General features: G+C 34.9%; 1 protein-coding gene across 1 annotated transcript; it reads left to right on the forward strand.

The window, feature by feature from the left end:
* Window positions 1-587: 587 nt before the first annotated feature.
* LOC134268132 (uncharacterized) lies at window positions 588-6519 on the forward strand (the record flags this gene model as incomplete). Its single annotated transcript, XM_062750334.1, has 3 exons — window positions 588-2105; window positions 3746-4078; window positions 6494-6519. Coding segments are annotated over 3 exons (1877 nt in total), but the record flags the coding sequence as incomplete, so codon positions are not given.
* Window positions 6520-14437: the final 7918 nt, after the last annotated feature.

Consider the following 14437-nt stretch of genomic DNA (forward strand, 5'->3'; position numbering starts at 1 on the left):
TTTGTGTGCATTTCTAATGGATTGTATGTTTTAATGTATGTCTTTCTCAAGAATTTTATATGGAGAAACCACAGGTGGAGAGCTGAAAATTTTGTCCTTATATATGCTAGGCATGACAGGGGCATCAAGCTGTGAGGGATCTTTTTCTTGCCAGCACCTACTGCAACACAGAACACCGGTCTCATCTGAAGGACCGTTCTCCAGTCCCACAGTGGGATTCGAACCCATGACATAAGGATCAACTCCTTACTTCGTGACTCTGGAGCAGAGTCTGATGTTTTAACCACTGCACCAGGTGGCCGACCTGGATTTTCTAGTGAATAAGTCTTTCCAAGTTAATACCCCATACAATGGTTCCTTAATTCTGATCTGTAGTTTTTACATGATAGACCAATTAATAGTCCCTCTTCCAATAAGTACTAGACAGTGTAACAGTAAATAAAAAATATTTCACAGACCAGGCAGGCACTCCAAATTTTAGGTGCTCTACCAACGGAGCTATCTGCTTACAATGATAAAAAAAATCATTGAAGTTGTCTGACTGCTCCAAAAATTTAATTTAATTGTGTATCTTTTTTTATTTGTAGTTGTCTTCACATTTAGATCAGGAAAAGAAGACTCAAAAAAATATCCATGTGATTATTATAATTTCAAGAAATGGTCTTTCTTCATGACAGGAAAAGAGACAAAAAATATTATTAAAAAACATTTGAAAGATCTGCAAAGTGAAATAAAACTTAAAACATCTGGGTACATCATGGTTGAATTCAGCTCAGAATCCCATGAAAAGGATTTTGATCAGTGGGTTGAAAAATGCTTAAAGTTAACAGATGACTGCTTCAAAGATCTACAGCTGCTTGTTATCAAAGGGCCATCTGAAGAAATTCAAGATATTTCTGGAAAAGTTAAACAATCTGCTTTAGTTATTGATGGTTTTGTTTCAGCATTTGAAGAGAGGGATATCTGTGGAGTTTTTCTTTTAGGCAGAGGAGAAAATGTGATAGACCTACTTTTAGACCTGCAAAGACACATGAAAAATGCTACTTTATGGAGTCCTGAGAGCAACGAAGAAATTTCATATCATATATTTGAGTGCAGCCCATTGCAGTGGCGTCTTTTCAAGGTTTTCGATAGAATAGAACAGGCAGTTGAAATCTTCCCACAAGTTAAGATATACAAGTGTGATATGAGAGTCAAGGTGATTGGGAATAAAAAAGAATGTGCTGATGCCATCAAGTTTTTGTCAAATAATTACTGGTTGAAAGATATTAAACCTGAAGTATGCAAAGGCTTTGAAGGCTTTGAATTCTTTTTATCCAGAGAAAATGTTCAGGCTTTTATTGATAGTAGAATAAGATGTAATGGCACATGGGCAGTCAGTGAATTAGCAGAACTTCCCAACACAAAAATTCTACTTATATATGGGAAAACAGATGAGGAGAAGAAAGAGATAGCAAAAGTTTTGCAAGAATCCATCAGGTGGAAGAAATACTCCATCACATATTCACCAGAAATAGAGCATTTCGAGCAATGGTGCACAGAAGAAGCCAGCAAACTTGAACAAAGTTCAGAAAAGAAATTTACTATGAAAATCAGCAAAAAGGAAAAACCAGCTAAACTTGAGGTTGTGTTTGTCTATACAATGGATCTTGAAGATAATGAAAGTTTGAAAATGTTTATGAATGAAGCTGAGGCAAAAATATCAACTAAATATACCTGGCATCTGGACCAAAAAGCATTCAAATGGATTCAAACCTTCCACAAGGAAGAACTTCAAGAAGAAGCGAGGAAGAATGAGATTGCCTTAAGATTTTTGAAAAGAACGGTTGAAATTGAAATGACAGGTTCACCCACAGCTTTGAAAGAAATGCAAAAGTATATTGCTTCAATATGTATGAAAGAACAGCATATTTTGCTACCCATTGAAGCTATGCCTCCTGAAGTGAAGAAATTTCTTTCAGAAAATCAATGCTTCTATGAGTATTCTCCAGATAAACATGCTAGATATTGGATCAGAGGAAAGACAGCTTTTGTTCTCCACAATGGCAAAGAGGATGATGTATTTGCTGATGTGTATGTCAAGTCACAACAGCTTGAAAATACAGGTATTCTTCTGATAACTCTTACCAATTAAATTACAGTAAAGCATGCATATAGTGAACATGCTTATAACGATTGATGCTCATAGGGAAGTGATTTTCATTCTCTATGACTTTAAAATACAGTAAAACTCAGTAATAATGGAGTCACTGGTACCTATGAAAGTACTTTGCTATATCCATAATTCGTTATATCCGTTTAAAGAATCGGTTATTTTTATGGCGTCGGGCTTGCCCGATCGTCATCTAGGGATCAGTCTGTCAGGTTTACGCGACCGTATGTGTCAGTGGATGCATCCGCAATAGAAAATAGCAACAGCTATAAACAGATTTCTTTTAAAACGTTCACAATGAATAATAGCTTGAATATAAAATTAAATCAATTGTATCTTCAATTAATACTACTACAAAACAACAATATTATGTTTAATGTTTATGCAAAAAAAGTTATGGTTGTTGCGGATGAATTTCTATTGAGAGGGTGCGTCGAATATGACATGAATCACATTTTTGGACCGATTACTGTATTACAGAGACGTATATGTCTCTGAGTAATACAAACGAATTTAAATATGGTAAAATAATTACAAAATAAACACGAATACAACAAGACTATAAAGATTGAATTTCTTAATCTTAGCTTTACTTTTACGATCTTCAATCCAATTTTAGCCGAACAACCTACGATATTGACCAGTAATGCCAGTATTACTGTATTTATCCATTTCCTCCATTTGTTTACCGCGCCTTATCGTAAGTTGATCGTACTTGTAACATTAGAGTCATGGTTGTAGTAAAGATGCAATCACTATACAACAGAACAACACTCTGACAGTGGCAATTAATTAAAATAATTTATGAAACCCTTCATTTGTCTTCGATTGACTGAAAAGAAATTTGATTGATATAGGACTAGAGGATGGACATTTCTGACGATGTCTGGTCAATTCGAACCCTGACTCATTCGGACCAGGACAAAAGGCTATCAGGCCCTATACTGTCTTTGTGTTAAGACTATTTTTTTTAAAAAATTTTATCATTATGTTACCGGAGTCACTCACTTGACCTATTTGCAGATCTTTTGAAATTGTTTTTCTTTTTCGACGCCCTTGAAGCCTTTCAGACTTTTGATTAATTAGCTGGGGATCAATGATAACTTTGCTATATCGGATCCGTGAATTTGCATTATCCATGTTCGCACTAAATAGTTTTACTATATATAATATATATACTATACTATATAGTATATATACTATATATAATATTGTAAACTTACTTGATACTATATATCAAATTATGCTAATACATGTAACAAAGTAAAATTGGCCATCTCTGGCACTTTGTTATAAGCATGTTTTTACTGTAATAATCGAGAGTAATTTTTTTTTTCAATATACAAAAAATGCAAAACATAATAATTTTTTTTTTGTAATTTGTTTTTCAATTACTTGCCAATGCCTGAATAACTAAAGCAGCTGACAAATTAAACTATGCAAAATTTGATGAGAAAAAAAATGAATGTTAAAAACTTTTGTTTTGGGCTTCAATATATAGTCTCATTAATAAGCTTTGCAGTAATAACTTTTCTTTTGTGCATACTTAAAATGTATTTCAATTCAGTTATTTAATGTTAAATGTACATGTAGATAAGAACTTTGAATGGCCTGAGCCAGATGAGAGAACTGCTTTCATGAAATATCCATTATGGCAAGAAGGGGAGAATAGAGAAAAACATAAAATGGACAGTGTTTTAGTGCCTTTCTTCCAAGAGGTCACCAAATACAAGAAAAAGTCAGTGAGCTTTGATTTGAAGGATAATCACACATGGCCAGTTCAAAAATTTGTTAAGCGTATCATAGACTGTGCACCAAAACCCCCAGATGGCTTGATAATTATACTGTGTCATTCTGATGAAGCAGAATTCCAAAATGTAGTCAGTTGTATTGAAGAAGTGGAATCCAAAAGGACTGAAAAAGAAGGTACATGTACATGCATTGAATTCATTAATTTTTCTAAGCAATCCCTTGACATACATCTCTGCATTTTATTAGCTCACCTGAGCCGAAAGCTCAAGTGAGCTTTTCTGATCACATTTTGTCTGGTGTCTGCCTGTCTATCTGTCTGTCAGGTTGTCTGTCTGTCTGTAAATTTTTCCCATTTTCAACTTCTTCTCAAGAACCACGGGGCCAATTTCAACCAAACTTGCCACAAAGTATCTTTGGGTGAAGGGGATTCAAGTTTGTTTAAATGAAGGGCCAGGCCCTCTTTCAAGGGGAGATAATTGGGAAGCATCCTCAGGTAGTATATCTACTAAAGTTTGTTCAAATCATGACCCCCAGGGGTAAGGTGGGGCCACAATGGCCAAAACTGACATTTTACATGGAAATATGTAGGAAAATTCTTTAAAAGTCTTTGTCTCAAGGATCACAAAGCCATAATTGCTCATATTTATATGGAAGCATCCTCAGGCAGTGAAAATTCAAAGTTTTTAGCTCACCTGAATGGAAGGCTCAAGTGAGCTTTTCTGTTCACATTTTGTCTGTCGTCCTCAAGCCGTCCGCTGTCTGTCCTTTTGTAAACTTTTCACATTTTCAACTTCTTCTAAGAACCACTGGGGCAATTTTGACTAAACTTGGTAAAAAGCATCCTTGGGTGAAGGGGAATTTAAATTGTGAAACTAAGGGCCAAGTCCCCCACACAAGGGGAGATAATCAAGAAAGACAAAAATAGGGTGGGGTCATTAAGAATCTTCTGCTCAATAACCACTGGCTCAGAAAAGCTGAAACTCCCAGGGGTTGGGCGTGGCCACAATGGGAAATCAAAGTTTTACAAGAAACATATAAGAAAAAATCTTTAAAAATCTTCTTCTCAAGAACCACAGGGCCAATTTTGACCAAACTTGGTACAAAGCATCCTTGGGTGAAGGGGAATTTAATTTATTAAAATGAAGGGCCAAGTTCCCTCACAAGGGGAGGTAATCAAGAAAAGAAAAAAATAGGGTGGGGTCATTAAAAAATCTTCTTCTCAAGAGCCACTGGGCCAGAAAAGCTGAAACTTATGTGGAAGCATCCTGGCTTAGTGTAGATTCTAAATTGCTCAAATCATGACCCCCGGGGGTAGGGCGGGGCCACAATGGGAAATCAAAGTTTTACATAGAAATATATAGGAAAAAACTTTGAAAATTTTCTTCTCAAGAACCACTAGGCCAGAAAAGCTGAAACTTACATGAAAGCATCCTGGGATAGTGTAGATTCTCAGTTGTTAAAATCATGATCTCCGGGGGTAGGGAAGGGTCACATAGGGGAATCAAAGTTTAACAAAGAAATATATAGGAAAAATTTTTGAAAATCTTCTTCTCAAGAACCACTGGGCCAGAAAAGCTAAAACTTATATGGAAGCATCCTGGGGGAGTGTAGATTCTAAATGGTTCAAATCATGGTCCCCAGGGGTAGGGTGGGGCAACAATCAAAGTTTTACATAGAAATATAGGAAAAATAGCTTAAAAACTCCACTGGGCCAGAAAAGCTGAAACTTATGTGGAAGCATCCTTGGGTAGTGTAGATTCTAAATTGTTCAAATTATGACCCCCGGGGGTAGGGAGGGGCCACAGTGGGGAATCAAAGTTTTACAATGAGGAATCAAAGCATCCTATGGTAGTGTAGATTTCAAATTGTCTAAATTATGATCAGTGGGGTAGGGTGGGGTCAAATTGTTCTAATCATGATCCCTGGGGGAAATCTGGTAAAGAAGGGATTGTTAAAAGCTTCTCCGGTGTGTTTTGTGGCCCATGGGCCTCTTGTTTTTTTTGTATGTAATAATATATACATGTAGTCATTTATAAGAGTATATGTACATTTATATGTGGTATTAAAATCTATATAAGGGCAATCTAATTATTATGCCCCACCATGAATATGGCCAGGGCATACAGTGTTGTCATGTCCGTCTTCCGTCTAGCTGTCCTTCCGTCCTTCCATCACACTTTGCATTTAGCTCAGTTCAAAGCTCAGTTTCAAAGAAACTATCCAAAATTCGTAAACAATTCACGTGATTGGTCAACTCATATTATCAACATTGACACAGAAATAAACTGTTGTACAAGCAACCAATCAGCAATTAGAAGAAAGTTCCAGTCGTAAATCTTGCAGTTAAGAGGCGTGTACTATTCACCTTGAGCGCAGCTGTCAAACTAGATCGTTACGTTACGTAACATAAAACTTCACACTTAACTGCAATCTATATTAATATGAGCACACTCTTTGATCTAGAAAATAAAACTTGTCTTTTAATCCTCAGAAAAAGTTCTATTATTTACTAGTTGCATATTTTAGGTCAGAGGTTGCGCTCTATATTAAATGTTGAAAAATAGCTTTACAAATTGGCCATTTTTGCAGACTTTTTCAGAATAGGAGGAAATTGACGCATTTCGTGACGTCATAATGCATTGACTAGCCAGAAAACAACGTCATCTTTGATAGATACACAATCACCAAAGATTTAAGTGATATTTAATGCATTGTTAACTAAAAGCAGTTTCAATTTTTCAAATATTCACAGGGCCAAATAAGGCCATAAGTGAATCTTGTTCTTTCATACAAATTTTCATGTTGCATTACTAATATACCCTCGGCGGGGCATTCATGTTCTACAGACATATTTCTAGTTTTCTTAATTGTTTTCATAATGTTTTAGTTTCATTCCAACTTCTTCTTTTACATATACTTATGATACAGTGTTATTGTAATGAAGATTTTATGATCTGTGTAAAATGTTGGTTGGTCTGTCTATCCACCATCAGTTTCTGTTTATTTTCTTCGCAGATGTTGCACATATTGAAATGAAAATACATTTACAGATTTATCAGAAGAACATCTAGGCCAAGTTCATGTTTTGGGAAGGATGGAGTCATTTTGGACAGAGTTATGCCCCATTGGACTTAGAAAAAATCCAATTATGTGCGGTTTCCGTTCATTTTCTTTTCAGATGTTGCACATATTGAAATGAAATTTTGTATACAGCTTTATCAGAAAAATATCTAGGTCAAGATCTGTTTTGGGCACAATCAAGCCATTTTGGATAGAGTTATGTCTAATGTTTTTGACCTGTCTGTCAGTGTGTCAGTCCTGTTTTGTCAGCGCAACTCCTCATAAACTGCTGCACAGAATACTTTGCACATAATTAGGACACAATGTTTACATGACTGTGTATATTACCATGAAATTTGGATTCCTTTATTTTTAGGTCACCTGAGTAAACTCAGGTGACCTATTGCTATCTCTTTTCGTCCATCGTTGTCAGTTGTACGTCGGTCGTTAACTTTTTAACATTTTTAGCTTCTTCTGTGCAACCACTGAACCAATTTCAACCAAATTTGGTACAAAGCATCTATGGGTGAAGGGGAACAAAAATTGTAAATTTCATGACCTCTGCCCCCCTGGGGCCAAAACCACTAAAATTAATGCAATCTCTAAAAATCTTCCTCTTTACTCCTGGACATCAAGCAGTCAAACTGTTTGCATGATTGTAATCGGCATTGAGTCCTCTACCAAAATTGTGAAATTCATGGCCCCAGGGTCAGGGGTTCTGTTGCTAGGGTGGGGCTAAATCAAGTATATAGAGAAAATGCATTATTTCTTTGAAAATCTTCTTCTCTGCTCCTGGGTAATAAATAAACTAATTAAATACATAGTTATGATGAACAAGAGTGCCTCTACCAAAATTGTGAATTTTATGGCCCAAGGGTCAGGAGTTCAGGTGTTAGAGCGGGGCTCTCTATTGATTATGTAGTAAAAATACATGAATTCTTTGAAAATCTTCCTCTCTGCTCCTGGGTATTAAATAAACTAATTAAGTACATACTTGAGTGCTCTTCCAATATTGTGAAATTCAAGGCCCTAGGATCAGGGGTTCAGGTGTTAGGGTGGGGTTCTATTGATTATGAAGTGAAAAAACATGTACATGAATCTTTGAAAATGTTCGTCTCTGATCCAGGTTATTAAGCAGATGAACTACTTATATAGTTATGATGAGCAAGAGCCCTTCTTCCAGAATTGTGAAATGCAAGGCCCCATGGTCAGGGGTACCATAGAGGGGGGGTGGGGGATGGGGGGCTGCTTCTACTCTTATATACTGAAAATGAATTGTTTGAAATCTGTAAGTTTGTATTAATCAAATATTTTTGATAAGCAAGGGTGCCTTTTCAAAAATTGTGCAATATGTGGACCTAGGGTCAGGGGTTCATGTGTGGTAGGGGCACTACTGATTATTGATGAATATTACTGATTAGTTGAAATGCATTTTTTGTTCCCCTACCTTGCCTATGGGTATCAAGTAACCAAACTAAGCAATTTGCTAAGTATATAGGTATGATTAGCAATGGTTCATCTTTCAAAATTGTGAATGCCATAGCATCTGGCTTAAAATAAAAACCAAATTCAATCACTGGAAAGTTGTTGCATGATACTCAGGTGACCTATAAGGCCCATGGGCCTCTTGTTCTGGGAATATCGTATATATACATATATTTTTGGCCATAGCTTGTATATAGAGATAAACTGTTTGTTAGTGCAACTCCTCATAAACCGCTTTACAGAATTTTGTCAAACTTTGCAGATATTTAGGACGCAATGTGTAGATATATGTGTACTACCAAGAAATTCCAATTCCGTTATTTTTCTGGAAATTTCAGCACTTTTTAACTTAGATTCTTGTTCATATCTTGAATATAGAGTTGAACAGTTTGTCAGCCCATCTCCTCATAAACCGCTGCACAGAATTTGACGTCAAACTTTGCTGACATTAAGAAAACAATGTGTAGATGTGCATATTATCAGGAAAATCCTATTCCTTTATTTTAGAAAGTTACAGAGACTAAAAATCTTATCTATACAATGTAGCACTATCATGTTGACATCTGGATTTAAGTTAAGTCAAATTTTAAGCACAAGGTTCTTGGTGGAAATAAAAGTTAGGGACCAGTTAAAAAATAGTTACATATAAATATGAAATAATCTTTTAGAAATATCTTTTTTAAAAAATAAACAACAATGTTAAAAAGTTCTCTGGGAAATGAACTTTTAGTTGGTCAAATCCTGTGAAGCCCAAAAGGGCTTCAATAGGTTCATCGATGTTCAAAAAGTTCATCTAAGAAAGATATTTGCAAATGTAAATATAAAGAGAGTAAGATCAATATTACAGTCATATTTATATTAGTCATATCGATTTTTAGCTCTTCTGAGCCAAAGGCTCAAAGAGCTAATGTAATGGCCATTTATGCGGTGTCCGGTGTGCGTAAACTTTTTAGAATATGGGCCATAACTCAAGTACCCCTTGGCCAATCAGTACCAAATTTGTCACAGGGTATCCCTGGCCCAAGGGCTACCATTTATTTTAAAATAAGGGTTGGGACCTTTAAACAAGGGGAGATAATCAGGAAAACAAAACCAAAAGTACTGGTTGCTAAAAAATCTTCTCCATAACCACTTGGCAGATTTTCACCAAACTTACATACAAGGATCAGGGTATGTCGAAGATTTAAAATTTGCAAGGGGAATTACCCTTTGGCAAAGGGCATGGTCTCAAGGTCACTTTAAAGTTGACCTAAATTTACAATTAATAAAAACGTGTATACATGTATTTTGCTTACTATAAGGACTAGGATCATCAAATCTTGTAAGTTGATGCATCTTATGACTTCTCATCATGTTAACTCAAAAGTAGGTCACGGTGACCTACTTTTTTAAATTTTGCGGGGATTCGTTTTCAAATTGATTAAAAGGCATGATTTGGACACTTTAAGGCCTATGATCATCAAACTTTGTCAGTTGATGCATCTTGGGTCCTAAAACAATGTCTACTTATAAGTAGGTCACCCTGACCTACTTTTGAACTTTATGACTTATCCTTTTAAAAACATTAAATCCCATTATTTCGGACATTGGGTGGTTTTGAATCATCAAATCTTGTACTTTGATGCGTCTCAGGACCTTAAAACATTTTTATGAAGAAGTAGGTCACTGTGACCTATACTTTTTGAATTTTGCAGACATTTGTTTTTTAAATTGTTTAAATGGCATATTTTGATTACTTTAAGACCTATGATCATCAAACTTTGTGAGTTGATGCATCTTGGGTCCTCAAACAACGTCAACTTAAAAGTAGGTCACCCTGACCTACTTTTGAACTTTATGACTTATCCTTTTAAAAACATCGAATCCCATTATTTCAGACACTGGGAGGTTTAGAATCATCAAATCTTGTACTTTGATGCATCTTGGGACCTTAAAACATTTATGAAAAAGTACGTAGGTCACTGTGACCTACTTTTTGAATTTTGCCGACATTTGTTTTCAAATTGTTTAAAACGCATATTTTGATTACTTTCAGACCTACGATCATCAAACTTGGTCAGTAGATGCATCTTGGGTCTTTGAAAAATGTTAACCAAAATGTAGGTCACGGTGACCTACTTTCAACACTTTATGGCTATATTTACATATCTTAGGTATTTATTGGCTTAGAATCATCAAACTTTGTGAGTCGATGCATATTTAGTTTTCGGAGAGTGACGACCAAAAAGTAAGTCACGGTGACCTACTTTTGACATTTTATGGCTTTATTTAAGTATCTCCGGTACTTATTGGCTTAGAATCATCAAACTATGTGAGTTGATGCATCTTGGGTTTTTGGATAGTGACGACCAAAAAGTAGGTCATGGTGACCTACTTTTGACATATTGTGACTAAAATTTTGTATCTTTGGTACTTATTGACCTAAAATCATCAAACTTTGTCAGTGATGCATCTTGGGTTTTCAGAGATTTTCAACCAAAAAGTTGGTCACAGTGACCTACTTTTTAATATCTCAGGTATGTATTATCTTAGAATCTTCAAACTTTGTCAGTTTAGGCACCTTGGGTTTTCTGAGAACGTCGACCAGAAATTATATTTATATATTTATATTTAATTATATCTGGTACTTATTGGCTCGGGAATTATCAAACTTTGTCGGTTGATGCATCTTAGGGTTTCGTTGAATGTCCAACAAGAAGTAGGGCACAGTGACATAATTTTGAATATCTCAGGTGCTTATTGGCTTAGAATCATCAAATTTTGTCAGTTTAGGCATTATGGGTTTTTGAATAATGTCGACCAAGAAGTAGGTCACCGTGACCTACTTTTGACATTTGATGGCTATATTTAATTATCTCTGGTACTAATTGGCTTAGAATCGTCAAACTTTGTCAGATGATGCAATTTGGGTTTTCAGAGAATGTTGGCCAAAAAGGAGGTCATGGTGACCTACTTTTGAATATCTCAGGTACTTATTTAATTAGAATCATCAGTCTTTGTCAATTAATGTATCTTGAGTCCTCAGAAAATTTCAATCAAAAGGTAGGTCACTGTGACCTACTTAAGGTATTTTATAATTATATTATAATATCTTCAGTCTTAACTGGCTAAATATTATCAAACTTTGTAAGTTGAAGCATTTTGGGTCTTATGATACTAATAGAGTTGGAGGCTTCTAATAGAAGTGATAGATTTGAACAATTATTGTAAGAATGATTCAAGGCCCTTGGGCCTCTTGTAAGAGAGAACATCTTTGGTTACATGTGGTTCACAATATTGGGTTATCCTTTTTCAGTAAGGGAAATTATCCACTATAAAAAATTTTCTGAAAAAGCAGCAGGGCTGGAGTGAATTGTATGAGCCTTATGGCCCTTGAGCCACCTGATTTGTTGAAGATTGATACACTTTATTTAGAAATATCAGGGACCTATATACAGTTGTATATTGTATATATGTCCCTGGAATATATTCTGTATACAGGGTCATTTTTGCAGTTTTATACTTGCAAACAATTCTTCCCAGTTTTAAATTTTCCCTGTCACAATTTTGTTTCAGAAATTATACATGTACTGCATTGTTTGAAATTAATCAGGACCACCTAGGGTTAGCATTAAGTACCATATAGTGTACTTATGGTTATTCTTTTTAATTGAACAGTGATCAATATTGTTTCTGTAACTTAAGCATTTTGTTAGATTACAGAAGAATCTTTACTATTTTTAGAAAGTTGAAAGTTCTGAACTGCACTCTAGCTATTTCTGATTTTGACAGTTTGAAGTGGAAAGGTTTTCAAAAAATTTTATGGATGTTATATCATATATATATATATATATATTTGCAGAGATATACTCAGTCTTATAAATTGTATTTATATTTACAGGTTGATGTGATAGTTAACACAACAGCCTTGAATTTAGATCTTACAAGTGGGGCAAGCTCCAAATCCATACTGAATGCTGCTGGAAATGATCTGAAATCAGAAATTGCTAAAATTCCAATTATTAGCAAAACAGGTCATGTTGCCCAACAAAAGGATTGATTATGGAGATGTCCAAGAAACTAAAGGATACAGATTAAAATGCAAAAAAGATTTTCCATGGTGCACTTTTCCCTTGGAATGATGGAAATGATAAAGCTTTGAAAGTAAGTGAAAGGTATTCATTACAAGGTTATGGTACTTTAATCCAAGTTTGTCTTATGAACAAAATATGTTTGTGAAACACTATGTCCCTGATACTGGGCAACAGACAAATCTGGAGTGGGAGGTAGACTACATTGCAATAGTTATGGCCAATGTTAAAGTTTTTCAAATGTAGGTCAAAGGTCACAGTTGAGATCCACATGATCAAAAATATCTGTGCCAATGGAAAGGTCTTGTCATAGTGAACATTCGATGTCGTGTCAAATATTTAAGCCTTATCCTTGACAGCACGATAGTTATGGGCTAGGTTAAAGTTGACAACAGACAGGCAAACAGACAGACGGGACAAAAACAATATACCCCCAGGATCTTTTGATCCAGGGGCATAAAAAAAAATGATAATCTTTCAGTAAAAATTTCATGTAAAATAAGTTAAGATCAAGAGAAGATTCATTTTGTACTTTCACTGTAGGTTTATATGTATATCTTAAAAAAATTGCAAGTGCTAGTTAAGGTATAGCCTTTAAAAAATTTGCTGGCATTTACAGATGCACAGTTGAATTTAGCCTCTTGTTTACATATAAATGTCTGCTCTACAGTAGCGAAGTAAGGAATTGATGCTGCTTCACGGCTTCGAACCCCAATGTGGGGCATAGAGACCAGTCCTTCAGATTACAGTATAAACCGAAGTCCCGTGTTGCAGTACATGTAGGTGCTGGCACGAAAAAGATCCCTCACTGCTCAATGCCCCTGAATTCTGAGCATAGGACAAAATTTACAGCTCTCCACTTTCAATCTTTGGCGTCTCCAAACGAGTGAAAAGTTTTCGAGGGGCTATGAATAACGTACAATCAATCAATCTTTACATATTTTATTTAAACTCAAGTTTGTTTGAATCATGACAGTACCTTTGGTTAGGGTGCCAGGGTGGTCAAAATTGGGGATAAAAGAAGAAAGTTCACATTGGTCCATTTTTGGCCCTGTGAATTTCTGAAAAATAAGAACTACTCAGTTTTAGTTGAAAATATGTTATATTTCACTTGGACCCTTGGTGACTTAATATCAAATAAAAATGACGTAATTTTTCCCCTTGTCTATGTATTATGACGTCATGAATTTCGTCATTTTCCTCAAATCTTGAAAATTTCGTTAAAACTAACCAAACATTTAAGCTTTTTTTTTCTTTTTTTTTTTTTTTTAATGCTTTATTTCCATGCTTTCAACACAAACATCAAATACATTTATCAAAATTTGCACAGAAAATTTTTCACACCCACCCACTTTTGCACTTCACTCATACTTACATCAACAATACATCAATTTTTGCAAATTTTTACACACTTTATATGGATAAAACAGGGGACAAAAAAAGTATGCTACATTTGATCTAAATATGTTTTTTTTTTCAGAGGATTTACATTTCCAACATAGTTTTCCAATGTGACCATGTAGACTCAAAATTTTCTGCAGTTAGATTTTTAACAGATATGTACTTTTCAACCTTATAATACATTTTTAAATGGGCAATCAGCCCATTTAAATTAGGCTTCTTTGCATTTTTTAAGCAGTAAAAAATGTACTGTTTAGCATATAAAATTACAAAATTTATGACATAGTTTGAATTTGACAAAGGTAACTCTCCAAAGATTACATTCTGAATATTAAAACCTACACGTTTTGATGTGTAATTGTAAATATGTAGACTAAGATCATTCCAAATATGCATTACATCTTTACACATGAACAGACTGTGCAATATGGTTTCACATTCATTGTTACAGAATGTACAAATATCATTTTCTTTTATTTTAATTTTTTTAAGGTAATAATTTACGGGTAGTATTCTT

Source organism: Saccostrea cucullata, unplaced genomic scaffold (genome assembly GCF_032062105.1).
Source record: "Saccostrea cucullata isolate Sc308-1 unplaced genomic scaffold, CSIRO_AGI_Scuc_v1 ctg14986, whole genome shotgun sequence".
NCBI lineage: Eukaryota > Metazoa > Mollusca > Bivalvia > Ostreida > Ostreidae > Saccostrea > Saccostrea cuccullata.